The following is a 27082-nucleotide window of genomic DNA, read 5'->3' as shown; positions in this document are numbered from 1 at the left end:
TGTTTGTCTTAAGTGTATGGCAAAGTGATTGTTATACATGTATCTATTCTTTTTCAAATTTGCTACCTATTAACATTATTACAGAATACTGAGCAGAATTCACTGTGCTATATAGTAGGCCCTTGTTGATTATCTGTTTTTAAATACAGTAGTGTGTACATGTCAGTCCCAAACTTCCAATCTATTTCTTCCCCCCGACCCTTCTCCCCTGGTAACCACAAGTTCATTGTCTTAAGTCTGTGTGCTTGTTTCTGTTTTGTTTATAAGTTCATTTGTATCATTTTGAGGGGGGTTCTACATGTAATTTTCCACATGGAAAATTCTTAAAGAGATGGGAATACCAGACCACCTTACATGCCTCCTGCAAAACCTGTATGCAGTTCAAGAAACAACAATTAGAATTGGAAATGGAACAACGGACTGGTTCAAAATAGGGAAATGAATACATCAAGGCTGTATATTGTCACCCTACTTATTTAACTTATATGCAGAGTGCGTCATGAGAAATGCTGGACTGGATAAAGCACAATCTGGAGTCAAGATTGCTGGGAGAAATATCTATAACCTCATATATGCAGATGACACTACCCTTAATGACAGAAAGCAGAGAGGAACTAAAGAGCCTCTTGATGAAGGTGAAAGAAGGGAGTGAAAAAGCTGGCCTAAAACTCAACATTCAGAAAACGAAGATCATGGCATCTGGTCCCATCACTTCATGGCAAATAGTGGAAACAGTGACAGACTTTATTTTCTTGGGATCCAAAATCACTGCAGATGCTGACTGCAGCCATGAAATTAAAAGACACTTGCTCCTTGGAAGAAAAGCTATGACAAACCTAGACAGCATATTAAAAAGCAGAGGCATTATTTTGCCGAAAAGGCCCATATAGTCAAAGCTGTGGGTTTTCCAGTAATGTATGAATGTGAGAGTTGGACCATAAAGAAGGCTAAGTGCTGAAGAATTGATGCTTTTAAACTGTGGTGTCAGAGAAGACTGTTGAGAGTCCTTTGGACTGCAAGGACATCAAGCTAGTCAATCCTAAAGGGAATCAATCCTGAATATTCATTAGAAGGACTGATGCTAAAGCTGAAACTCCAATACTTTGGCCATCTGATGCAAAAAGCTGACTCATTAGAGAAACCCTGATGCTGGGAAAGATTGAAGGCAGGAAGAGAAGGGAATGACAGAGGATGAGTTGGTTGGATGGCATCACTGAGTCAATGGACATGAGTTTGAGCAAGCTTAAGGAGATGGTAAAGGACAGGGAAGCCTGGCATGCTGCAGTCCATGGGGTTGCAGAGAGTCAGACATGACTGAGTGACTGAACAACAGCAACCACATATAAGCAATATCATATGAAATATCAAAGAAAGATATTTGTCTTTCTTTGTCTGACTTGACTGAGTATGATAATCTCCAGGTTCATTCATGTTGCTGCAAATGGCATTATTTCATTCTTTTCAATGGCTGAGTAATATTCCAGTGTGTGTGTGTGTGTGTGTGTGTGTGTGTGTATACATATATATATATATTTGTATGTTCCACATCTTCTTTATTCAGTTCTCTGTCAGTGGACATTTAGGTTGCTTCTGTGTCCTGGCTATTGTAAATAGTGTTGCAGTGAACATTGGGGTACATGTATCTTTTATTTATTTTTAATTGGAGGATAATTGCTTTACAGTGTTGTTTGGTTTCTGCCATACAAAAACATGAATCAGGCACAAGTATACATATATCCCCTTCCTCTTGCGCCTCCCTCCTGCCACCCTGTCCCAGGCCCCCAGCCTACTCGGTAGTCACAGAACACTGGACTGAACTCCCTGTGTTGCACAGCAACTTCCTACTAGTAGTCTGTTTTACGCATGGTAATGTATATTTTTCAATGCTACTCTCAATTCATCCAACTCTTTCCTTCCCCTGCTGTGGCCACACATCCATTCTCTACATCTGCATATCTATTCCTGCCCTATAGATAGGTTCATCAGTACCATTTTCCTAGATTCCATATATATGTGTCAATATACAATATTTGTCTTTTTCTGACTTACTTCACTTTGTATAACAGGCTCTAAGTTCATCCACCTCAGTTCAGCTGATCAAATTCATTCCTTTTAATAGCTGAGTAATACTCTATTACATATATGTAGAACTTTAAAAAAACCAACTTTATTTTTATTGGGGTATAGCCAGTTAACAATGTGATAGTTTCAGGTGATCAGTGAAGGGATCGGACATACATGTGCATGTATCCATTCTCCCTCAAACTGCCCTCCCATCCAGGCTGCCACATAATATTGAGCAGAGTTCTATGTACTATACAGTAGGTCCTTGCTGTACCTCTATTTTAAATATGGCAGTGTGTTACCACAACGGCTTTCTCTGTCAGTGAACGTCTAGGTTGCTCTCATGTCCTGGCTGTTGTAAATAGTGCTATAATGAGCGTTGGGGTACACGTGTCTTTCTGAATTGTGGTTTTCTCAGGGTATATGCCCAGTAGTGGGATTGCTGGGTCATATGGATGCTCACTCTTGCCACTGTTATTCAACATAGTTTTAGAAGGTCTGGCTATGGCAGTCAGAGAAGAAAAAGAAATAAAAGGAATCCAGATTGGAAAAGAAGAAGTAAAACTCTTACTGTTTTCAGATGACATTATACTATACATAGAAAACCCTAAAGATACCACCAGAAAATTACTAGAGCTAATCAGTGAATTTAGTAAAGTCACAAGATATAAAATTAACACATAGAAATGCCTTGTGTTCCTATATACTAACAGTGAAAAATCAGAAAGAAATTAAGGAAACAATCCTGCAATACCACTGCAGTAAAAGAATAAAATACCTAGCAATAAACCTACCTAAGGAGACAGAAGACCTGTATGCAGAAACCTGCAAGACACTAATGAAAGAAGTGAAAGACCACACAAACAGATGGAGAGATAACATCATGTTCTTGGATTAGCGGAGTCAATATTGTCAAAATGACTATACTTTCCAAAGCAAGCTGCAGATTCAATGCTATCCCTATCAGATTACCAATGGCATTTTTCACAGAGCTAGAACTAACAATTTTAGAATTGTATTTTTTAGAGTTTTGATTTTTCTCCAGGTATGTGCTCAGGAGTGGGATTGCTGGCTCATATAGTATCTCTGTTTTTAGTTTTATAAGAAACCTCCAAACTGTGCTCCATAATGTCTATACCAGTTTACATCCCCACCAACAGGGAAGGGGGGGCTTCCTCAGTGGCTCAGTGGTAAAGAATCCGCCTGCCTCATAGAATTAGTTTGGAAGTATTTCCTTCTTTTTTTTTTTTTTTTTTTCCTTTTGAAGTGTTTCTTCCTCTGCAGGTTTTTGGAATAGTTTCAGAAGGATAGGTTATGGTTCTTTTATCATAGAAGGAAGTTCTCTTTTAGTCCTGCTTTGCTAAGGTTTTTATCATGAAAGGATGTTGGGTTTTGTCATTGCTGTTTCTCCATCAATTGAGTTGCTTATATATGTTTTTTCTGTTTGTTCTAATAATATGGTATATTGCATGAATTGATTTTCTAAGTCTGAACCACCCTTGCATTCTGAGATAAATTCTGCTTGGGTTCAGTTTGCTACTATTTTAGCATGTTGTGGTTTTATTTTCATTTGTCTTAGAGAGTTTACTGATTTCCCTGTTTGACCCATTGGTTGTTTAAGAGTGTTGTATTTCTACATATTTGTGAGTTCTTTTTATTTTTCCAGATTTCTAGTTTCATTCCACTGTGAGCGTACTTTCTATTACTTCAGTCTTAAGTTTGAGGCTTATTTTGAGGCCTACCATGTGGTCTGTCCTGGAGGATGTTCTGTGTGCACCTGAGGAGACTGTGGGTTCCACTGATTCGAGTGAAGTATGCTTTGTACATCTGTTGGGTGCAGATGGTGTTCAAGTCTTTTGTTTCCTTATTGATTTTCTATTGTGATATCTCATCCATTACCAGCATCTTTTTTAACTTTTAAAAATAGGTAACTAGTGTTAGGTGGTTTTTGGTTCAGGCTGGAAAGTTGGTTTTATGCAGTATTTAAATGTAAAATTGGACTGAATACATGGACACAGTATTGGGGAAGCTTCATGGCCTTGGGCAGCATATGTCTGTCCATCCCATCTGTAGCATAGGGCTGGGGACTAATGGTTGGAAACACAGCTTCTCATGGCCAATGAGTGCCTTTGCCAAGTGAGCCGTGTGGCCTTCAGCAGGCTGCACATTTCCCAGGAAAAGTGCTACTATCACGTTTTACAAAACAGGGTCCCTACTTGAGGTTTGCTGGGTTTGAAGTGAAGGTGAGGCCGGTACTATATGGAGCAGAATTCTGTTCTAAACAAATTTACCAGTGGGGCCCCAGATGTTTGTGACCCAGTCAGCTCTGAAGAGCTTCCAAATTAATGCATTTTCTCTTTATTTCATATCCTGAGAAGTCTCCACTGAGGCATTTACTTCCTAATGTAAGATGAACCTTCAGTTTATTGAGCATTTCACTTGGTAGGGATACCATTCTTCTCTTAGAAACGTGGTTCTCATCGTGGGAAGCCCTGTTTACAGTCTGATAGCAGCTTGGTTCCCAGGACTTCTCTGTAGTCCTGGGAGGTGCTTTGCTTGCCCAGCCCATGAGCTAGAGGGGCTGTCTTTGCTGTGGGCCACTGCGGGTGTTTGTAACTGCGCTCTTCAGCAGACTTCAAGTGAGGGCTAGCAGATCCCTGAAGACTCAGCTCTCAAAGTCTTGTTGTACAGACACAGCGCTGGTGCGTAAGGCAGGTTTACGCTCAGCTCCTCCACTCTCTGTGCTGAGAAGGAGTTGTGGAGAGGGGTGCTTCTTAAAAGAGAACCCTTTCCTGCCCCTGTGCATCACAGATCACCCTCAGGACCTCAGGGAATGCAGCAGAGAGGACAGGGTGGGGTACAGGGGTGGCCTGTGAGTGCTGAATGTGACAGATTGTAGCCTAGAATATTCTTTACTGCCTCTAGAGCTTTGGTTGAGAGGGAGCCAATTTTTCCCTCTTTGCCTTCTCTACAGCATGTTAATAGTCCCAAATGGTAGAACTGCAGACAGCTTGATTTATCCCAGCTCTATTCTTAAATGGTTGCTAGTTTCTTACTGCAAGAAAATTCAGTTTTCAGTGGGTCAGTTTAATAACAAGATCAAGGCAGACGGTCTAGCTAATATTAAACTGACTTTGTTTTGTTGTTCAGTCACTAAGCATTTCTGACTTCTTTGTTGTGACACCCCCTCACCCCCATGGACTGTAGGCCACCAGGCTCCTCTGTGTATGGGTTCTCAGGCAAGAACAGTGGAGTGGGTTGCCATTTCCTTCTCCTACTCATTTTAGGTACTTAAATATACTTATAGTCTAAATCCTGGAGTTTTATTGTGAGGTAGAACAAAACACTTCCTTTTTTCAGACTGTAAGTGAGGCAACAGCTAGCATGTTGTAGACTTTGTAGAAACATTAAGGCCATGTCCTTACACAGTGAGAGCACAAGCCTACATGTTCCAGGACCCTCTTGGAGGCTCTGCTTACAGCAGAGCTCGGGGCCTCGGGTTCCCAGGCTTTCACACCTTGATAGCTGGCACGAGGCATACATCTGTTTTGGTCAGGGAACCTCTACTGGGTGAGCCATTTTTCCATAATGTATTTTCTTTTTTTATAAACAGAGTGAAAATGGTTGGGAAGCTAAAGGGTCTCTGTGTCTGCTCTTCTGTCGACCCAGATGGTGTCTGTGCCACCCTTGTGAGGTCTGTGACGTTGCAGAGACAGAGGTCGCCGAAGCATGTGGCCAAGCAGAAGGCCTTCCTCTTCTAGAGAAGACAGAAGCCTCTGCTCTGTCCTGGGGGCCATGTGCTGCCTCCCACTTCCTGCCTGAGTCATCTCGGCTCTCCCACTTCCTGGTTGCTGAGGCTCACGAGTGAGGCCAGCATCCTGCCTATGGGGAACCAAGCCTCCTGCTCTGGCTTTGTTGAGTGCCTGTGACCCCTGAGCTCAAGAGCATTGAGCGTTTCTGTGGTTTTTTTCCAAGATGCTGCTCCCAGAGATACTGGCATACATGTTATTTTGTCTTAACTTGTACTAATGTGCACTATATATTTCCTAGGAATTTATCAAAGTTTTTCCTAAAACTCAATGTATTATTAATCACATAATTTCTGTGTAGGTACAAATGTAGCTGGATGATGGCTGGCTGCTGGGTTTATTTATTACTGGAGCAGAGATGTGGGGAAGAGTCCATTTTGACCCTGGTCTTTGAGTCAGAGCCCAGTGAAGGTTCATCTGAGAGCCCCGTTGATATTCCAGAGGCTGGCAACATCATGCATTGATGACTAGACAGCTTGTCATCCTGGGCCACAGAAGTAACAACTGTTTTTAAGGTTTGGCCAGACTTCATATTCTCCATTCTTTCCATCCCATGTTATATGGAATGCACACGATGCCATTTAATTACTTCAATCCCTTTCTTAAAGGAAAAAGACACTGAACCAATATTCCAGGGGTACTAGTAGTTTGAAGGTTTACTCAGTAATTTTCTTTGCAGGCTTAGTAGCTGTAAAGATCTCACTTGTATTTTTGCAGTATTAATTAATTTCAAGTGCAGTTTTGGCAGACCAACCAAGGGTCTCAACAGGCTGCATAGAACGAGTGCTATTTTTAAGACCATCTCAGTGAAACTTTTTCCAAATGAAATTCAACATGAACCAGCTTTTATTTGGACTCATATACTCAGTAAAATGCTCAACTTTTGTAGGCATGTCAGCTGTTCCTGTTCACAAAATAAGTTGTATGTGCCTTTTACTACTGTGTTTATTAAGCATAGACTCAAGAATATAGGTGTTCTTGCTTTTGCCACTGTTTCATTTTGGAAGAGAGGCAGTTGATTCATCCTCTAGAGAAAGATGGCCATGGAGGTGTAGGACACACAGGATCCTCACACAGAGTGGTCCTTGGTGAGAGTGCTGTTGCATGGCGATATGGTCCTGTGTTACCTGGCGCAGTAGCCACTGGCCACATGTGGCTGCCGAGCACTTAAAAAGCAGCTGGTCCAAGTTCTCGCAAGTAGCTTGTGAGAACTTCATATAAAAAAAGAACATAAAATCTCTCATTAATGTTTATTGATTTCATGTTTAAATGGAGGGCTTCTCAGGTGGTGATAGTGGTAAACAATCCACCTGCCAATTGCAGGAGATGCCAAGGACATGGGTTCGATCTCTGGGTTGGGAAGATCCCTTGGAGAAGGAAATGGTAATCCACTCCAGTATTCTTGCCCTGAAAATTCCATGGACAGTAAAGTCTGGTTGCCTACGGTCCTTGGGATTGCAGAGTTGGACACAACTGAGCACCCACTCACATGTTTAAATGCTAATGTTTTGGGTTGTTTGGTTTAAATAAAATATGTTATTAAATTAATTATACTATTTACTTTTTATTAGAAAATTTGAAATTTCAAGTATGGCTCTCCCTAACTGGATATCTTTCCATAGTCGCTCAGGGCTCTAAGAGCTGGCACGGGTTCTAGGATATGTGAATCGACTGCCTATCCCTAGTGAGAGCCCTATTGCCATTTTTTAAGGGTCTTACGTAGTTTCTTTCAGTGTCCCAGTGATACGATCTCTGAGTCATGGCCGTGACATCTCGTGTCCATGCAACAGTTGTCAGGGCCACAGTATGAGCTAGACCCCAGGAACTCGAGCAAGTCACCCACCCTTGTCAGCTTCATCTGTGAAACAGTTAGATTGAGGATTCACAAAGGATAGTTAGGGCACATTGCAGGGGTCCCCTAAATTCTATGCTTATTTCAGATAACTGGGGAATGAGAACACAGAAAACAAAACCATACATATATACACATACATACATATAGATCGTATATCTATGTGGCTTCCCCAGTGGCTCAGCAGTAAAGAATCTGCCTGCAATGCTAGTTCAGTCCCTCAGTCAGGAAGATCCCTCCTTGGAGGAGGAATGGCCACCCACTCCAATATTCTTGCCTGAAAAATCCCATGGACAGAGGAGCCTGGCAGGCTACAGTCCAAAGGATTGCAAAGAGTCAGACCCGGCTGAGGTCACACGCATATGTGTGTATACACTCTAATCCCCAGTTTTCCTTTCCTCTGAGAGTGTTTGGATGTTGGGATGAGAAAGCAGTATTATCAGCAGTGCTTGTCTGATTTGGGTTTTGGAGGACTTTTATCACCTCCTCTGAGTTCTGTTTCCTGGTTTTCTGTGTGCACTGTTAATATCAGAACAGAACAGAACAGTTGCCTGTCTGCACTGAAGGGAACGTGTGGCACCCCTGCTGAAAGCCCATCTCCTGCCATCAGTGCAGTTTAGAACCTGGTAGTCCGGAAAAACAGTTCAACTGAAAATAAACTTGACCATATTTTGATGTGATTGACAAGGATGTAGAGGTTGCAAAGAGAGTCACAGGGTCTGTGTGGCCTAATCACTCAATGTAGGACACCTCAAAGGTGTCAAATAGGATGCAGGTGTGTAACAAAGGGGACATTTTGTGCAAGTTTCTGTAGAATGGCCTTATTATCACACTAAAATAGAGGTAATAAGGAAGGAATAGTTGACAGAGAGAACAGCATGGAAGGACCTGCCTAACATAGTGGTGAGTGGTGACTTTTTTATTATGCTGTCTGGGCCTCAGCCATATGAGATCATAGAAATGAGAGATGGAAAAGACCTCCTGTATTAGGTCATCTAGCCTATCCCCTCCAGAGCTGACTGACCCCACAGTATACTTTCCAGAGCTCTGTCCAGTTTTTCAAGTGACTCAACTGATGGAGTTTCCACCAGCTCCCAGAGGGTGCAAAAAGGTAGTGTCTGAGACTGCTAGCTTGGGTCAGGATTTATTCTTCTTTCTCATGACGAAGATCCCTGTGATGATGCTTTGTTTGAAGAGAGATGGGGTAAATCCTGCCTCTGTCACTAACTTGCGTATAAGTGCGGATGACCTCAGCGGGCCTCATCTCCACATCCCCCCCCAAAAAGCAGGGGTGTGTTGCTGGGCTCCTTCAGTCTGAGCATTCTAAGACTTGGCGGCGGCACCTTACATAGCACTTTATAGTTTTCACAGCTTGTTCACATTTGTGATCTCATTTGAGCCCCACCATCCTTAGGGAAGGAGTTGATCTTATTATCCTCCTGACCACCTCCCTGCCTATTCTGTTTCTTGTTAATCAGACAGAGTTCTCCCAGGCAGTGGGTGGTGGGCCAGGTGGTCAGGCATTCCTTTTTGATTCGTTTGACCTCACAGGTACAACTATGTCTTCTGAGACACCACGTGGGTGCAGTTTACTCTCCTTGAGGTATGGCCTCCTTTCCCAGGCAGTAGCACTGCTCGGGATTATCCCAGGCCACCTATGGAACCCAGAGCTTTCTTGCCTATGTCTCTGGGTGGGACCTTTTGGGGGCAGTGGATTTCAGTCTGGAGTGTGATCTATTATCAGTAGGATTGCATTTGGGGTCCTCTGGTGCTCACCCGGGCTAGTCATCGTCAAATCCATCCTCATGTGATAAAGGACTTTGAATGGATCCATAGGCAGGTTGATCCATTGGGAGTTAGTAAACTGGGCACCAAGAGCTCTTCTTAATTCAGGTTGTGCAGTTCCTTCCTCTTCCTGAACCTTTCTCTAAAAGAACAGTATTAATATTTATTGCAAGTATTGGTCATTAAGATTTCTCTCAAAATCACTTCTTTTTGTGGTCAAAGACATTAAATTTTTAAACCCCGGTTCAGTAGGTATATAATTAAAGTACATTTCACAGTGCAACTAGTCTCAAATAGAGTTGTAATACAGTGTTGCTCTCAACTAGTTTATAAAACTATATGAAGTATGACATGAGTCCCAGAAATGGGGGCAAGGAGCTACCATTCAGCCTGGTCAACTCCCTTGGTCTGGGAGTTGGAGCAGCTCTCCACACTGTGGACACCATCCTTCCCTGTGGCATCACTGTGTGTTCATGGCATTTCTGTGTGTCCTCCATGTGTCTGCGCTCACTGGGGCCTCCTTTGCCTCCCTAGAGAATGCGCTTACAGGACTGTCTCCCAGCATTTCTGAGTAGGCCCATAGGGTTATGTTGTGTACCTGTTTCATTACCTCTGGTTATTTCTGCTGTTTTTTTCTGCCTTTTGTATTTGTGTGTGAAATATATCAAACATACAGACAAAAAATAGGGGTTGCCTTTCTTTTTAAACTTTGTTTTTCCAGCTTCAGTCTGCAGTTAGGCACTTGGATGCAGAAAGGTAAATGCAACAGTGATTAGGTGAGAGCTGGAACTCAGATCTGAGTTGTAGTCTCCAGATTCCTGGTTCTGCCCCTTGCCACTACTGTTTGCAGGAATTCCATGTGGATGTGTTAACATTCTCAGCAAGGCGGTCAGCATCAAAATCATGGGTTGGAAAGAGCAGTGCCTCAGGGATGTATGTCCTGGGGCTGTGTGGTCAGTCTCCTTGTTTCTGGCCTGCAGCAGGGCCAGAGAGCAGATGCATCATCTCCCAACAGCTCTACCTCGCTGAAGGTCTGTGCCAGAAAGTGGCAGTGCTGAGACCCAAAGCCAGGGTCAGAGCTGGAGGCTTTGGGTCTGTGCTCAGAGTGTTCGTTATCCCCATTAATTTACACATTTTCTGAAGTATTATGAAAATAATGGAAAGATTATCTATTTTTGAGAGTGTGAGAAAAGGCAGCCCCTCCTATCATTTGTGCTTCTCTTGCAGATCCTCAGGAAGCTCAGAGGCCTTGCATTGGACACCGAGGCAGAGCTGCAGAGGCAGGATGAGGCCTTGGACGGCATCACAGCAGCCGTGGACCGGACAGCCTTAACCACTGACAAGCATAACCGACGAATGAAGAAACTCACTTAGGAGAATGCAAAAGCATAGAGATGACTGCTCTTGATGAGACTCACTTCTGCATACGTTGTTCTCAGACCCTGCATGCTTCCTTTGAGATGAAGACCCCGGGAAGTCATTCCAAGTGCCCTGTCCCGGGAGGTGCACAGCTGCCTCAGGATGAAAGGCTGCCGAGAAAGCTGCTTGGGGTGATTGTAGCTGCCACCAAGGGATTCCCTTGTAGGGAGCTGAAAGTGCACGGGAGGAGTTCTGCCTACAAGTACAGTGAGCTGCCTACCCGCAAGGCCCTCTCAGGCTGCTTGGGGAGTAGGGAGCACACACACATTCAAACACAGGCTGAGCCCTATGAGGTGGCCACGACAGCAAGCTGTCTTCATTCTGAGGGTGAGCTGGACCCAGGACTCAGGGACCACTTTGCATGGCCACAGTCCCAGGTCTCCAGTGGCACAACTAGCTGTATTTTCATCCTTTCTCCATTCTTGATAACCATAAAAAGGATGATTTATGTCTCTATGAAAGAAATCTACTTATTTCTAACCCTCTGCCTGTTTGAACACTGCAGGCGTTTTTCCTTTGTCAGGAAAATCTCTTTTCCAGAATCACATTCAGTCCTGAGCCTGCCTCTCCTGCATGGCCTGCTCAGCACAGACCCCATTGCCTTCACGTTGCTCCATTTTTCTCTGATGGACAGGTCAGTTTCTTTTTGGTTATACTGTAAGTTCTAACAGAAGCTAAGAGTACACCCGGTACACCTTGAGATCATTCTGTAGACACCTGAAATATTCTTTTACTCAGTTTTTAGTCAAACATGAAAATAGTACAGATTGCACCTCTTTTAAATAGTGTTAATTTTTGCTTTTCTGCCCCATTTCTATCCAGAAACAGAAATGCTGGTTTTAGAATGTTGTTTGAAGCTGTACATTGATGCCTTTCTGCTCGGTGTGGGGTGCCTTAGTGTGTTCCCAGACGGTAAAGAATCCACCTGCACTGCGGGAGACCTGGACTCAACCCCTGGGTCGGGAAGATCCCCTGGAGGAGAGAATCCCCACGGACAGAGGAGCCTGACGGACTATAGTCCATGGGGTCTCGAAGAGTCAGACGCAACTGAGTGACTCAGCACAGCACGGCACAGTGTGTGCCTGCGAGAGCCCCTCGTGGGCAGAAGAGGGGAAAGTAGAGAAATGGGTGACATCCTCCCATTCTCACAACAAGCCACGTCCAGGCTGCTTTGAAATAACATCCCAAGGAACCTTCACAGAGAAGCTCACTTAGACCTTGTACGGATGTTACTTTGAAGTGCCATCGCTGCAACCCTCCTGGGATGGTGCCTGCAAGCCCTGTGCTGCCATGTTGCACTACTCCACTTGCATTCTAAGTCCTAGGTGGTTTTAAGAATTAATTCACAGATACAGTGTTAGTTTTCTGGGGTTGCCCTAACAAAGTACCACAAACAGGAGGCTTACAGCAGTAGGAATGCATGTTTGGAGGCCACAAATTCAGGATTGAGGTGTGGGCAGTCTGTGATCCTTCTGGTGTCTCTAGGAGAGGATCATTTGTGCCATTTGAAGTCACTGGTGCCTCCAGGTATCCCCGGGCTTGTGGCCACATCACCTAGATCTCTGCCTCCATTGTCATGTGGCCATCTTCCCATGTTTCTGTGTCTCAAATCTCCCTGTCCTTTCTCTTATGAAGGTCCATCCTAATCCAAGGGCATCTCAACTCAAGATCTTTTTACCTTGATGATGTCTACAGAGACCCCATTTCCACATTAGGTCTGAGGTTCCCAGTGGGCATGGATTTTGGGTCACCTAAGGATGCCCAGCCTTGTGATAGCTGATCCATTCCAAAAAGACATGGAAAGTAGCATTTCTAGAAAGTAATGGTCATAAGGATCTTTCAGTTCTTTTCTTTATTCAGTTTGGTAAATTATATTCCTAGTCTCGTTTGTCTTACTTGGTTTGTACTTACTAACCTCCAAAATGAGAAGTGGGCCTGTTCTCTCATGGTTTCTCATACTAATGCAGGCGTGTGAAGAGTTGCTCTTGACCTTTCCTGTGCACCAAGTGATGGATGAGCTCAGAGTTCATGCCTGTTCCATGAGGTCTGAGCCCCATGCCGCCCTTTCTTGTGCATGATACCAGGAGGAGAGGGAGGACAGAGCTGATGTGAAGGCATGTCAACAAGGACAGTTATTGAGAGTTCATGCCTAGAGGCAGCCGCAGCTTGTTCACATCCCTGTGGAACTTGGAGGAACACTTGAGGAAAGGCAGCCTGTGCTCTGGGCATGGGCTTCCCAGGTGGCACTAGCGGTAAAGAACCCACCTGCCAGTGCAGGAGACTTAGGAGAGACAGGTTGGATCCCTTAGTTGGGAAGATCCCCTGGAGGAGGGCATGGCAACCCACTGCAGTATTCTTGCCTGGAGAATCCCGTGGATAGAGGAGGTTGTCGGGCTCTAGTCCATGGGGTTGCATAGAGTTGGATATGACTGAAGCAATTTAGCATGTGTGCCCTGGGCACGGTCAAGTACATGTGGGCAGGCTGCACCCAAATACCATAGCTTCTCATGGCAGCCCTTGAAGAGTGTGTCCCCTGGGGTAGAAAATGTGGTTCTCACCATGGCCACGCACTGGGCTCATGCCTGGGACTCAGAAAATACAGACATACATGCACACAACACACACTGACCCCAGGCCTGGAGTCAGAACATCTGAGGGTGCATGCATTACCCAGATGTCTCTAATGAGCAGGTGACTTACTGCCATCAGACCTGCTCTCTCTGCATCTAGCTCTGGAGAGCCCTGAGTAGCTGAAATGAACACGAATCTCTGCCACTCATGATGCTGTTCTTAATACTGGTGGGCACTGGTCAAAGGTCCCCAGCTCAGTCTCCAGCAGACAGCCAGCCTCTGCTTATCCTAAAAATATATAACTCCTCTGGCATCAGGGCCGTAGACACCTCGGCTGCTAACTGGCCTCTGGAAAGCAGGGGCCAGGACTCTGCTGGTGATACCCTGCCATGAACAAACCCTGAGTTCTGTGGGCCTCACCCTCTCCTTATCCATCACCAGATACTCTGAGCATGAAGGTGTGTGGTACAGAAGACATTGTACTGTTAGAGGACTACTCTCTGGACCCTTTCTCGCCCATGAATAGCTAAATTGATGTGGAGGCTTAGAGTGTTTAAAAAAAAAAAAAAGGCCATCAAAGACCATTTTACGCTATTTTTTTTAAACCTTGACCCCAGAACTAACTTTTTAACCTTAACACCTTCCCGTAGCAGAAAATCCGTCTGCCAAATCGTTAGTCACCAAGGCTGAAGCAGAATTGCCAAGAACTCTATGAAACCAGGCACTGACTCCCACAACACACTTATCCCAGGGGAATAATTCCTATCCCAGGGGAAGAGTACCCCAGGGGAACTAATTCCACCTCCCACTGCTCCCTCAAATCATGGTGCACTGGCTCTGCCTCCGTGTTTTCGACATGGGAAGGACACGAGAGGGACAGCTGTTGAGAGGCAGTAGAAGCAGTAGCAGGGAAGCAGACAAGCAGGCCAGCTGGCAATCTCTCCTGCCATTCGCAGGCGGCCTAGGTGGTAAGTGTTGTGGTGGCTTGCCCGAGTGGGTCCTACCAGGTGAGTAGACCCTCGAGAGTGGCAGAAAAGGTGTACTGAGCCCGTTGTCATCACCACTGGCATTTGGATCAGGACCTGTTGTGTCTCCTATTTTGTTTTTTATTTTCCTGATGAGGAGTTTGTCCTCTAACACTGACTTTGGGTTTGTGTGTGGGGGTCAACCTCACACATGTGAGGAACAAAATCTATTTTCCCTTTAACCTCTGACTGAGGGAATGGATTTTGTTAAGTTTGTTGTCACCCCATAAGGTGTTTGCACTTCTTAAAACACATAATTCTTTAAGTTCAGTTTTACACTCTATAAAGGTGGGCAGAATAGAGACCCACATCTAATGCAGCTGTGAGACCAATACTGAGCTGAAATGAAACTGCTTTGACATTTCATCAAAAATGGCTGATTCTTTTGTTTGTTTAGGGCAGAGGTCAGCAGACTTTTTCAGTAAAAGGCCAGGTAAAAAATACTTCATCTTTCAAGCCATGTGGTATCTGTTGAAATGTCTCAGGTCTACTGTTAAATGAAGGCAGCCTGGGCTTAGGAACAAATGGTCAAGCTATGTTCCATTAAAACTACCTGTGAGGTTAGAATTTCATACATTTCATGTGTTCCAAAATGTTATTCTTGTTTTGATTTTCTTTCAGCCATTTGAACATTTAGACACGTCCCTAGCTTGCAAGCCATAGGAGAATAGACGGCAGGGCTTTGTACTCACCTGCCCAGATGGGCGTGTTCCTTTGAAGTTTCACATCAGACTCTTTGAGCATTGTCTGGAGGGCATCTTACTTCCCTCCTTAGCCGCAAACGCAAGCATGGCTTGAGCCCTTCATATGGCACTGCTGCTGGTGGCCAACAGAGTCTAGGATTGCGGCTGGGAGGGTTTTGGGCATTTTTGCCATAAAAGGTAAAAAGGCAAAAATGACATAATGAAACATGACAAACTAATGACAGAACCTTTTAAAGATTTTATTTTGGAAAAATGAAAATGCTAAAAATATTTGAATAGCATTAAAATGTGTGTAAATTCATGGTTATAGTTGTATTTGGGTATAACTTAGAGAAAGTGATGATACTTCCTTTTTCACAGTTGATCATTTAAGGACTCAGGATCTAATGTCAGTTGTAAGTTCTTTACGATATAAAAAAATCCGAAATCTCTTGACATTTTTCTGGAAGTAAAATGAACAGATGAAGGATGCTATTATCAATATATTGTGTATAATTGGTAGTACATACCTGGACTATATTTAAATGTTCCATCACATGTCCAGTCCTTATATTAATATTTAACTAAATCATCTAAGCCAGATTCTGTGCCAAATACCAAAATTCTAGCTACATCATGTACTCTGCTATCAAATAATGTCACCATTTTTAAGAAACTTATGCTCATGAGGAATCACATAACCATGTATTTGGGGTTGGAGGGAATAGGAGGTCCTTGATTCTTCTTTCCCTCCAGCTTCTAGTATTGCATCATTTGGTTAAGAAAGCATTAGAGAACAAGCTGCTGTATCTAAATTAGCTAAAGAATCAATAATTAATGCTCTGCAAGACTGTAGTAAATTATCTTTTATGAAGCAGTTGCCTTACAACCAATTGTGCGACCAAATTGCTCACAGCAAAGTTGCTTACAGCAAAAGTACCAGTCACAAGCTGGGAGACACCCACCACCTTGTTGCCTGACTCGACTCAGCTGTTCAGAGCTTCAAAGCCTGCATTGATGGCACTGGTCAGTCCCATTCCTTTATAAGGCAGAAATGGGGGACAGTAGAGATAGAATGAGATGGGCAATGGCAGGTAATGCTTTCCACAAGTAATCTCTGGAGGCCCCCAAACAGCACACACACAAATTTTAGGAGAGAAAAATATAGAAGTCAATCCTAGAGACATTTTCAAATAACACAGGAAACTTGACTACAGGCAGTCAGTTGGGTTGGGGAGCTTTGGTTTTGGGTTTGATGAAATGCCCTCTTGGAGGAAGTTGTATTGATTGGGATGTCAGCTGTGGCATGAAACCATGCTGCAAGCTTCTAAGGCCCCACTGGCCTCACCTGTGAGGAGCCCCCTCCCTTCTCACTGCTCCTGATTTAATTATTAGTTATGGGTTTGAATAGAACTTGCAAATTGTAATCAGTTTTCGCATTTGCAACTGATTTCCACAGCCACATAGTATCTCAAGCTTTTGGCACCCATCTGGAAACAGAACAGCAGTGGGTTTGCCCAGGAGGTAATTTTCCCTGATTCATTTTTTTTTTTTTTAATAAATTTATTTATTTTAGTTGGGGGCTAATTACTTTACAATATTGTAATAGTTTTTGCCATACATTGACATGAATCAGCCATGGGTTTACATGTGTTCCCCTTCCTGGACCCCCCACCCACCTCCCTCCCCATCCCATCCCTCTGGGTCATCCCATTGCCCCGGGCCTGAGCCCTTGTCTCATGCATCGAACATGGAATGGTGTTCTGTTTCACATATGATAATATACATGTTTCAATGCTATTGTCCCAGAATGTCCCACCCTCACCTTCTCCCTCAGAGTCCATAAAATTGTTCTATGCATCTGTGTCTCTTATTCTGTCTCGCATATAGGGTTATCGTTACCATCTTTCAAATTCCATATATATGCATTAGTATACTGTATTGTTGTTTTTCTTTCTGGCTTACTTCACTCTGTATAATGGGCTCCAGTTTCATCCATCTCAGTAGAACCGATTCAAATGTATTTTTTTTAATGGCTGAGTAATATTCCATTGTGTATATGTACCACAGCTTCCTTATCCCTGATTCATTTTTGAAAGTAAAAAGCCACAGGGTTGGTCCTTCAGCTAGTCTGAAGATGAGGGTGGTCCTGCTTCCCAGAAGGACTGCTCAGTCTCATCCCTCAGCCTCCTCAGTGAGAAACAGACCGGCAGGGGCACCAATTCAAAGACAGCAGGAGCTGCTTGTCAACCCAGGAGCCACTCAAGGCCCTTGTGCAGTGTCCAGGTGAGGAGATGCTGGCTTCAAGAGTGGGGAGCTATGAGCATGGCCATGTCAGGCTGTGTTCTTTGAGCCTGACTCGCGTCCTGGGCCCTCGCTGGGCAGGCAGCCATATGCAGGCCGTCCCACCGTGAGGCACTACTGTCCTGGGCTGCAGTAGTGCCACACTGTCCACTGTGTTCCCCCACCAGGTCTGAGGCAGCGCTGGCTCCTCAGCAACCTCTGTCCCTGGGGAGGGAAGTGTGAGCCAGCGAATGGTAACCCACTTCCCCCATCTATCCCTTCTGGAGGTTGGAGGGTTGGGTAGGTCTAGGGCATGTTCCCTAGAATGAGTAAACGGCAGAGTGCAGAAACCCAGCTATCCGTAAAGGAGAATCAGGCCCTCCCAGATGTGCAAACAGCCCAAACCTGCTGCCCATGCCTCTTCCTCCATACTCAGGTGGCTTCCACCATGCAGCGGCCATTCTGTTCCCACGTCTGGTCTGTGGAGCTGGTGCTGGGATTAATGAGGCTGGACCCTCTTTTAGAGGCTCGGGGCAGATGCCCTGGAAAGGATTGGGGTGCAGGCACTGGGTTCTCATACCATGGAAGGTGAGGACAAGCAGAGAATGCACAGCCTTGTGAAGTCCCTTACATGTAGTTGTTTGGGCCTTCTGCTGCATTTTCCAGTGGAAGTGCTGCTCTAGAGGGCAGGTTGTTTCCTAATGTGATGGCAGCATTGAGATACACAGTTTGGGAATGGAGATTAGGAATGAAGATGATGGAAGTGCATCAGAAGGCGAGACCAGGGATCCCATTCCTAAGTGCCCAGTAAGTGGTTCATCTGTGAATCAGACACACACGTCTGCTCAAGCCTGCTGGCCTTGCTGAGTGCTCACAGAAGTTCCTCAGAGGGGACCTCTGTTTATCTTTCTTACAAGTGAGGAAACAAATACCTAACACCCACCCAGGGTCTTTAGTCAAGACTGCTGAGATCCTGACTGCCCAACAGGAGTGAACCCACAGGAAGAACAGTTTGGAGAGAAGGAAGTGTCTCAGGTCGTGGGGTGTGGTCTGAATGAACCAGGGTTACTTACAGATCCAAACCCACCCATGTTATGCCCCATGTCAGAAAATTGGTTTCTTTTTGCAAGCAGTAGCTGCTTGCTAAACTTAAGAGACCACCTCTCTTCCCAACTGGCTTATTCATGTAGAACATTGCTTCAGCACAGGAGGGTCACAGAGGGGGTTGAAGCAATAGCTGGGGAGGTAACAAGATGCCTTCTCGGTCACTCACTCCTGTCAGCTTAACCCAAAATGAGATGCCTAAACCTGCAGTCTCACTTGTCTGTGTGCTTGTTGGAGTGTGGGGTCATAAGAAAAGACACCATTGCATCTTGTTCAAGCCCACTCTGACCTCTGGATCCTGTGAAGTAAGCACTCTGCCCTCTTGGCATCATAAACTAGCCCCAGGCTGCTCACAGATCCACCCACTCCTGTTGCTCAGCTCTCCCTTGTCACACTGCCCAGCACAGGAACATCATCATGGGTGGGGTGTCCATGTTACTCTGCTCTCACAGTCCACAGACCTCAGCATGGGTGGGGTCTCCTCATCACCCGGCCCTTCACTCAACAGACCTCACAGCATGGAATAGGATCTCCCCATTACCTGGCCTGTCTGCACACTGTACAAAAGAGTAGATGGAGGTGTATGGTCTTCTGGGGCTGCTGTAACAAAATACCACAAACTGGGTAGTTTGAAACAACAGAATTTAAGCTCTCTCAATTCTAGAGTTCAGAATTCTGAAATGAAGGTGTCAGCAGAGCCCTGGTCTCCTCAGAGGCTCTAGGGGAGAAACTTTGCCTCACCACTTTCTGAAGCCACATTTCTCCATTTCACTGCATCTTCCCATTACATCTTCCTCTTCTGTGTGTCTGCCTCAAAATTCCCAGTGCTTCTTTCTTAAAAGAACACTTGTCAGTGGATTTAGCATCCACTAAAAAATCCCATATGATCTGGTCATCTCAAGATTTGTAATCTAACTGCATATGTAGAGACACTTTTTCCAAATAGGTCATATTTACAGGTTCCTGGAATTAGGACTTGGACATATCTTTTGAGGGCAATAGTTCAGCCTATTATAATCTGTCCTGTTTCTCCTAAATTCACACTCATCCCACATAGAAAATATATTCGTCCATCCCAACATCTGCAAAAGTCTGAACCCATTACATAACAGCTCTTCACCCAAAATCTCATCTAAATATCATCAGCTCTGATCTCATCATCTGAATCATTTACATCTAGTATTGGTGAGACACTTGGTATGGTCCATCCTGGGGCAAAATTTCTCTCCATCTCTGTGAAACCAGAAAACAGATTATCTGCTTCTAAATACAGTAGTGGGACAGGCATATGATAAGTGATAGGCTGTTCATACTCCAAAAGAGGGGTAGGGGATATGAAAGTTAGGAAGGGTCAGCAGAGTTCCTGTTTCCTGTCTAGTATGAGAGGAGCTGGGAAGTCACTGCTCCATCCTAACAAGTTAAAAGCTGAACAAACTGAAAAGCAACAACCCTTCTTATATCTATTAAAGAAATGAGTTCACAGGGCAAGCTTCCTAATTCATTCTATGAAGCCAGCATTTCCTTAATAATTAGAAACCAGATAAAAGTATTGGAAGGTACCAATACATGCAAAAATCCTCAACAAAATGTTAGCAAACCAAATCACCAATGCATAAAATGATTATACACAATGACCAAGTGGGATTTATCCCATGTTTGCAAGGCTGGTTCAACATTTTAAAAAATCAATATAATCCACCACATCAACAGATGAAGAAAAATCACATGATCATATCAATAGATATAGAAAAAGCATATGATAAATCCTATACTCATTCATGATAAACAATCTTCCAACAAACTAGGAACAGAAGGGAATTTTCTCAACTTCATAAGGAACATCTACAAAAAAAATCTAAAGCAAATACTACACATAATAGTGAGAAAATTGAAGTTTTTCTGCTAAGATCAGGAACAAGGCAAAAGTGTTCCTTCTCACAATTCCTGTTCAACATTGTTCTGAAAGTTAATGTAATGAAACTGAAAAAGGAAATAAAAAGTATAGTGGTTGGAAAGTAAAAATAAAACTTTTTTTGCTTGCAGAGGTTATGATTTTCTATATAGAAAATCAGAATTGACCAAAAAAACTGCTGAAACTAATAAACAATTATAGCAAAGTTGCAGGATACAGTGTTAATATGCAAAAGTCAATCACTTTGCTAGATACCATTGATGAACATGTGGAATTTGAAGTTAACAATGTCATTTACTTTAGCACACCCCCCCCAAATATAATACTTAGGTAGAAATCTAACAAAATATATATAAGAGCTCTATGAGAGAAATTACAATATACTAATGAAAGAAATTAAAGAAGAGCTAAATAGACTCTATGTTCATGGATAGGAAGAGTCATTATTGTCAGGATATCAGTATTTTCCAACTTAATCTATAAATTCGATGCAATTCCAATCAAAATCCCAGTAAGTCATTCTCTGGGTATCAGCAAACTGATTCTACAGTTTATCTGGAGAATCAAAAGACTAAGAATAGGCAATTCAGTACTGAATGAGAAGAACAGAGTCTGAGGACTGACTGCAAGATGACTGTAATGCGATAGTAATCGAGACAGTGTGGTATTGTTGAAAAAATAGACAAATCAATGAAATAGTAGATGGCCTGGAAGTAGATTCACCTGAATATAGTAAATGAATCTTTGACAAAGGAGCAAAGGCAACACAATGTAGCAAATATACTCTTCAACAAATGGTGCTGGAACAACTGGACATCCACATGAAAAATAAAATCTAGACACAGACTTTGTTCACAAAAATTTAACCCAAAATGGGTCACAGGCTTAAATGCAAAACACGAAACTATAGTTAGAAGGTAACATAGGAGAAAACCTAGATCTTAGGAAAGATACAACACCAAAGTCATGATCCATGAAAGGAAGAATTGATAAGTTGAGTTTCATTACAATTTAAATCTTCTGCTCTGTGAAAGATCCTGCCAAGAGAATGAGGAATCAAGCCACAGACTGAGGAAAAAATATTTGCAAAAAACATACCTGATAAAGACTGTAATCCAAAGGACAAACGAACAAATAAACTGTGGTACATCTAGACAATGAAATGTTACTCAGCATTAAAAAGAAATGAGCTATGAAGTATGAAGTGACATGGAAAAAGCTTAAATGTATATTAACTAACTGAAAGAAAATTTGAGAATATACATACTATATAATTCCAACTATATAATGTTCTGGAAAAGGCAGGAGCATGGAGGCAGTAAAAAGATCAATGGTTCCCAGGGATTGGGGATGGGAGGGAGAATGGGATGGATAGGCAGAGCACAGAGGATTTTTAGAGCAGTGAAACTACTTTGTATGATACTGCTAAAAAATAAGGTTATGTTTGTCAAAACCCATCGAATGTATAATACCAAGAGGGAACCCTCATGTAAACTTTGGACTTTGAATGATAGTGATGTGTCAGTGTAGGCTTATTGATTATCATGTATGTGCCCCTCTGTTGTGGGATTTTGGTAGTAGGAGACACTGTGGATGTGAGAGTAGGGATTACTTTCTCTATACCTTGCACTCAGTTTTGCTATGAACCTAAAACCACTCTAAGAAAGAAAGACTACTGGGGAAAAAATAAGGGAAAGAGGGAAGGAGATAAAGTAAGGCAAGAAAGCAATCTCTGGTCCCAAGCAGTACTAAAGTCCAGCAAGAATAATCCTCTGTGGTTCAAGGCTTTGTCCTCTGGGCCCAACACACTCTTCCTTTTTCTTGAAGGGTAGAACACGTCAACAGCTCAGTAGCTCTATCAGCCTGTTTCCTGCCTGTAGAATTTTAGGAGTCCAACAGCCCTTTTTCATTTCATCCTTTTCAGTCCCAGCTGGCAGTGTTTCTGCTGATTAACGTTCTCAAAAAATTTGTGGGTCTTCTGTGTTTGTCATGGGGGATCCACACCATAGACAAGAAGATTGTCCATTAGATCTTTCCTGGGTAACCCCATCTCTATTCCTTGCTTCTGCTGAGATGGTTGAGTCACACCCTTAATCTCTTCAGCCACACTTGGCTTTCTCACCAGTGGACACCTTCCTAACCATGAATCTTCTAATTTTAGCCTCTTTTGCTATCTGAACAGGCTGAGAGTTTCCCAAATCATCAGATGCTCGTCATTTCTGTTTAACAGTCTCTTCCACCATTTATCTTTTCCTTCTCAAGTCTTACTATAAACAGCAAGGAGGTACCAGGCTACACCTTCAAAACTTTGCTTAGAAATCTCATGTTCGTTTACAAGTTCTGCTTTTCACCCAACAGTAGAACACAGTTCAGCTGAGTTCTCTCCCACTTTATAATAAGTTTCCTCCAGTTTCCAATAACATGTTACTCATTTCCTTCTGAGCACTCACTGGCAGAGTTTTTAACATCCATATTTCTACCAATAGTCTATTCAAGGCAGTTTAGGCTTTTTCTATCACGTGTCTCTAAACTTTTCAAGGCATTACCTAATTCTAAAGCCACTTCCATATTTTTAGGTATTTGTTGCAGTGGCGTACCACTCCCAAGTAATAGAATCTGTATTTGTTTCCCCGGGCTGCCATAACAAAGTGCTACAAACTGGGTGGCTTGAAACAACAGGAATTTCCTCTCACAGTTTTGGAGGCCAGAATTCTGAAATCAGGGTGTTAGCCAGGCTGCATCCTCATCTGGGCTCATCAGGGGCTCTTCCAGGCTCATCCAGGTTGTTTGCAGAATTCGTCTTCTTGCAGCAGTGAGACCGAGGTCTTTGTTTCCTTTCTAGCTCTCAGTTGGGCTGCTCTGAGCCCCTAGAGGTGACCCATGTTCCTTGCCCCATGGCTGCCTCCATCTTCATACTAGCAGAAGCAGGCCAAATCCTTTTCATGCTGTGAACCTAGGACTCTTCCTCTGCAACCAGGTAGAGAAAAATACTTTTAAAGGAAGTCATGTAATTGGGTCAGGCCCACATGGATATCTTCCTATCTTAAGGTCCCCTGATCCTATCTACAAAATTTCTATGCAACAACACCTTATTAGTGTTTGATCAAATAACTGGGAGAGGCTGTGTGTACACAAGGGCAGGGATGTTGAGGGTGTCTTAGGATCTACCCCTGTCTGTTTCCTGCATCCAGGAAAGCGGTGGTCCAGCCCTCATTCCTTACCCACAGGGAGTTGATGCATCAACTCACAGTGCTGGTTCTCCTTGCTGTCTGCCTGAAGGACTTCTGTGAGTTACTTCCCACCTCTGAAGATTCATTTCTGCATCTATAACATATGGATTCTAAAGGCCCACTGTTAAACCAGCCAGAGCCCCTAGCCCAAGCCATTACCTCCTATCTGCTTATCTGTGAGACTCTCCCACCCCTGGGGGCTGTGAGATGTCCTCACAGTGGCTTCAGGAGCTAGGAGACAGTAAACAAAGGGCTTTGTGAAGCCACTCCTTTTCCAGGAGGTCTTTAGTGCTGAGGTCCTGGGAGAAGTCCCCTTTCCATCACACATTTGAGGAGACAGAAGGAGTATGATGAAGCCAATCATGAGGGCTATAGCTATGGGGAGGAAACGCCCTCGCCCTCTCAGCCTGGTGACCAGGTGCCCTTGTCATCTCAAAAGGAACCACTTGCTGTGGTTCCAGCAGGCCGTTTTCAAGGTGACAGCCAGACCAGAACCTGCAGTGGGCCAGGGAGGTACAGCAGGGGACTTAAAATGCAAATGGTCAGCTGGACACCAGCCCCATCTATGGAAATGTTCCTATTTGTTCCCTATGTTCAGCATGTTTTTAGTTTAATGGTTTCTATTGTGGTGCAGTGTACAGCAGTAAAGTCAGGAGAGACAGGAAGTAATAGTGGACCCAGGATCCCCATAGAGTGAGTAGGGCGCTGTCCAGTTACCAGTGACCAGTGGAGTAAGCATCTGAGAGGGGACATCATGGTTTGCTACTGTTTGTGGGTGCAGCTTGCTCCATCAGCAGGGCAGTGTAAAGGGAGAAGACAGCAGGAAGAGTGGTGAGGCCTCAATGGAGCTCACTATGCTCATGTAGGGTCCCTTGACTCTCTGCACACTATAGGTGTATGGGTGAGACAGGCAGGCCAATGCTGGCCAAGTGTTTTTGATGCTGCCCAGTTGGAGAGCAAATTCAGAGCACCTTGCCCTCTGGGGCTGGGTCTGTTTCGAAAGCAGGATCCCCTGAGTTTAGTTCCTTCCCACTAGGGACATTAAGCATTTCTGACATGTTCCCATCACTAGAGGTGTTCCAGAAGCCAGGGCACTCCTGACAGTGCTAGAGATTGCCTCACTTTTTTTTTTTTTCTGAGAAATGGCCATAGGGACCTGTACATCATGTAACGTCATGTAATGCTGTGGTTCAACAACACATCTTACTACCTGCTTGTTACAAGAAGGTGTTTGTTGTTCAGTTGCTGTGTCCAACTCTTTGCGACCCCATGGACTAGCACACTAGGCTTCCCTGTCCTCCACTATCTCCTGGAGTTTGTTCAAATTCATGTCCATTGAGTTGGTGATGCTATTTGGTAACCTAAATTCCCATCAACTGAGGAATGGATAAAGAAGATGTGGTACATATATAAAATGGAATATTCAGTTCAGTTCAGTTCAGTCTCTCAATCGTGTCCGAATCTTTGCAACCCCATGAACTGCAGCACTCCAGGCCTCCCTGTCCATCACCAGCTCCTGGAGTTCACCCAAACCCATGTCCATTGAGTCAGTGATGCCATCCAACCATCTCATCTTCTGTCTTCCCCTTCTCCTGCTGCCTTCAATCTTTTCCAGCATCAAGGTTTTTTCCATTGAGTCAGCCCTTCGCATCAGGTGGCCAAAGTACTGGAGTTTCAGCTTCAACATCAGTCCTTCCAATGAACACCCAGGGCCGATCTCCTTTAGGATAGGCTGGTTGGATCTCCTTGCAGTCCAAGGAACTCTCAAGAGTCTTCTCCAACACCACAGTTCAAAAGCGTCAATTCTTCGGTGCTCAGCTTTCTTTATGGTCCAACTCTCACATCCATACATGACTACTGGAAAAACCATAGCCTTGACTAGACGGACCTGTGTTGACAAAGTAATGTCTCTACTTTTTAATATGCTGTCTAGCTTGGTTATAACTTTCCTTCCAAGAAGTAAGCATCTTTTAATTTCATGGCTGCAATCACCATCTATTACTCAGCCATAAAACAGAACAAAATTGTGTTCTCTGCAGAGATGTGAATGGACCTAGAGACTATCACACAGAGTGAAGTAAGTCAGAAGGAGAAAGACAAATATCATATATTAATGCATATATGTAAAATCTAGAAAAATGGTATTTTTGTTGTTCAGTCACTAAGTCATGTCTGACTCTTTGTGACACAATGGACTGTAGCATGCCAGGCTCCTCTGAGCTTCACCCTCTCCCGGAGTTTGCTTGAACTCATGTCCTTTGAGTCGGTGATGTCATCCAGCCATCCCATCTTCTGTTACCCTCTTCTCCTCCTGCCCTCAATCTTTCCCAGCATCAGAGTCTTTTCCAATCAGTCAAGAGGGTCCCTGACTCAAATTGCTCATGTTTAAACCTGAGACAAGTCTGGCCCTCCTGGCTGGTCCTGAGATCATCACTTTGTTCAACAAAAACCCTTTGGCTTCTGGGAGGGAAGAGAGGCTCTCCCATCCATTGAGAGAGGGGCCGAGGCCAAAATGGGGCAGAGATCATCTGATGGCACCCAGGGCACTAGGAAGCTCCCTCTGAATGATACAGAATGGAGAGAACAAGCTGGGGTGTCTGAAGTTCTGTGTGTAACAAGGACTCAGTGCTGTTGACAGATCTTGTGATGAATCGACTGATTGCACAGAGCAAAGCTAACCTGTCCAGTGCCTGGGAGACTTTGGAAATTGCCATGAAGCGTGTCTCTGGGAGACAGAGATGGAGATTGTCAAGCCCTCAGGACTACAGTCTTCCCTCTCCTCTTTGCACTAGGACTACAGGAACTCCATGTGGGGGGACAGGAGATAGGGCAGGTAGCTTGCAGCATGTTGGCATTCAGGGTGAGCCCCAAGCAGGCCCAGAGGTGATACTGGAGCCCTCATTAGGATCTGGGTGTATTAGCTATACCCACCTGCAGCTGGGCTTCTCCACTCTTCCAGTGGGGCCTCCCAGGGGTCAAGTGGGCACCATTTGCACCCATAAGGGTGTGCCTGGCACACAGTTCATACCAAACCCCATTTAGAGTCCTGGCTACATGAAGTTCAGATGGATGGGATAGGGGAGAGCTTCTGAAGGGTATGCCACTGGGAGAGGTTACTTTTTATTGCCCCACGCCTTAAGCCTTCAGCTTGAGTGTGTCTACGAGCAGGGGAGTGGTGAGCATGGAATTGTAGGAGTGAGGAGGCAGAAAGCAGAAGGCCTGGGATAGGGTCTGGGGAGAGGGCAGGGTAGGCGTTCCTAAGGCCCCTTCTTATAAAGAAGACCCATTGCCTGGGACAAGCTCAGTCACAGGAGGATGTGGAAGGACTCCACACTTGGCCCCCAC

At 44.2% G+C, this 27082-nt stretch overlaps 1 protein-coding gene and 1 long non-coding RNA gene across 13 annotated transcripts in view; one reads left to right on the top strand and one right to left on the bottom strand.

The window, feature by feature from the left end:
* Nucleotides 1-17068, top strand: part of SNAP47 (synaptosome associated protein 47) — a 74232-nt gene extending 57164 nt beyond the window's left edge. For 6 of the 12 annotated variants that reach the window (XM_081497884.1, XM_081497881.1, XM_081497890.1 and 3 more), the window contains one exon: nt 10738-17068. In XM_081497884.1, coding sequence (XP_081354010.1) covers nt 10738-10884 — 147 coding nt within the window. In that variant the 3' untranslated portion in view covers nt 10885-17068. The remainder of the gene's footprint in view (nt 1-10737) is intronic. The other 6 variants (XM_081497885.1, XM_081497886.1, XM_081497887.1 and 3 more) reach the window with 4 other exon arrangements.
* A 4534-nt stretch (nt 17069-21602) lies between these two features.
* On the bottom strand, nt 21603-23934 carry LOC145509295 (uncharacterized). The gene is made up of 2 exons (XR_014055990.1): nt 23756-23934; nt 21603-23474 (listed from the first exon to the last, which is right to left on the bottom strand). It is a non-coding gene; the product is annotated as an uncharacterized LOC145509295 (long non-coding RNA).
* Nucleotides 23935-27082: the final 3148 nt, after the last annotated feature.

The sequence above is a fragment of the Giraffa tippelskirchi genome, chromosome 6 (assembly GCF_054371585.1).
Source record: "Giraffa tippelskirchi isolate mGirTip1 chromosome 6, T2T-mGirTip1v1.2.pri, whole genome shotgun sequence".
In the NCBI taxonomy this organism is placed as follows: Eukaryota; Metazoa; Chordata; class Mammalia; order Artiodactyla; family Giraffidae; genus Giraffa; species Giraffa tippelskirchi.
Note: the sequence above shows the minus strand (reverse complement) of the source record. Positions and strands in the feature narration are given on the sequence as shown.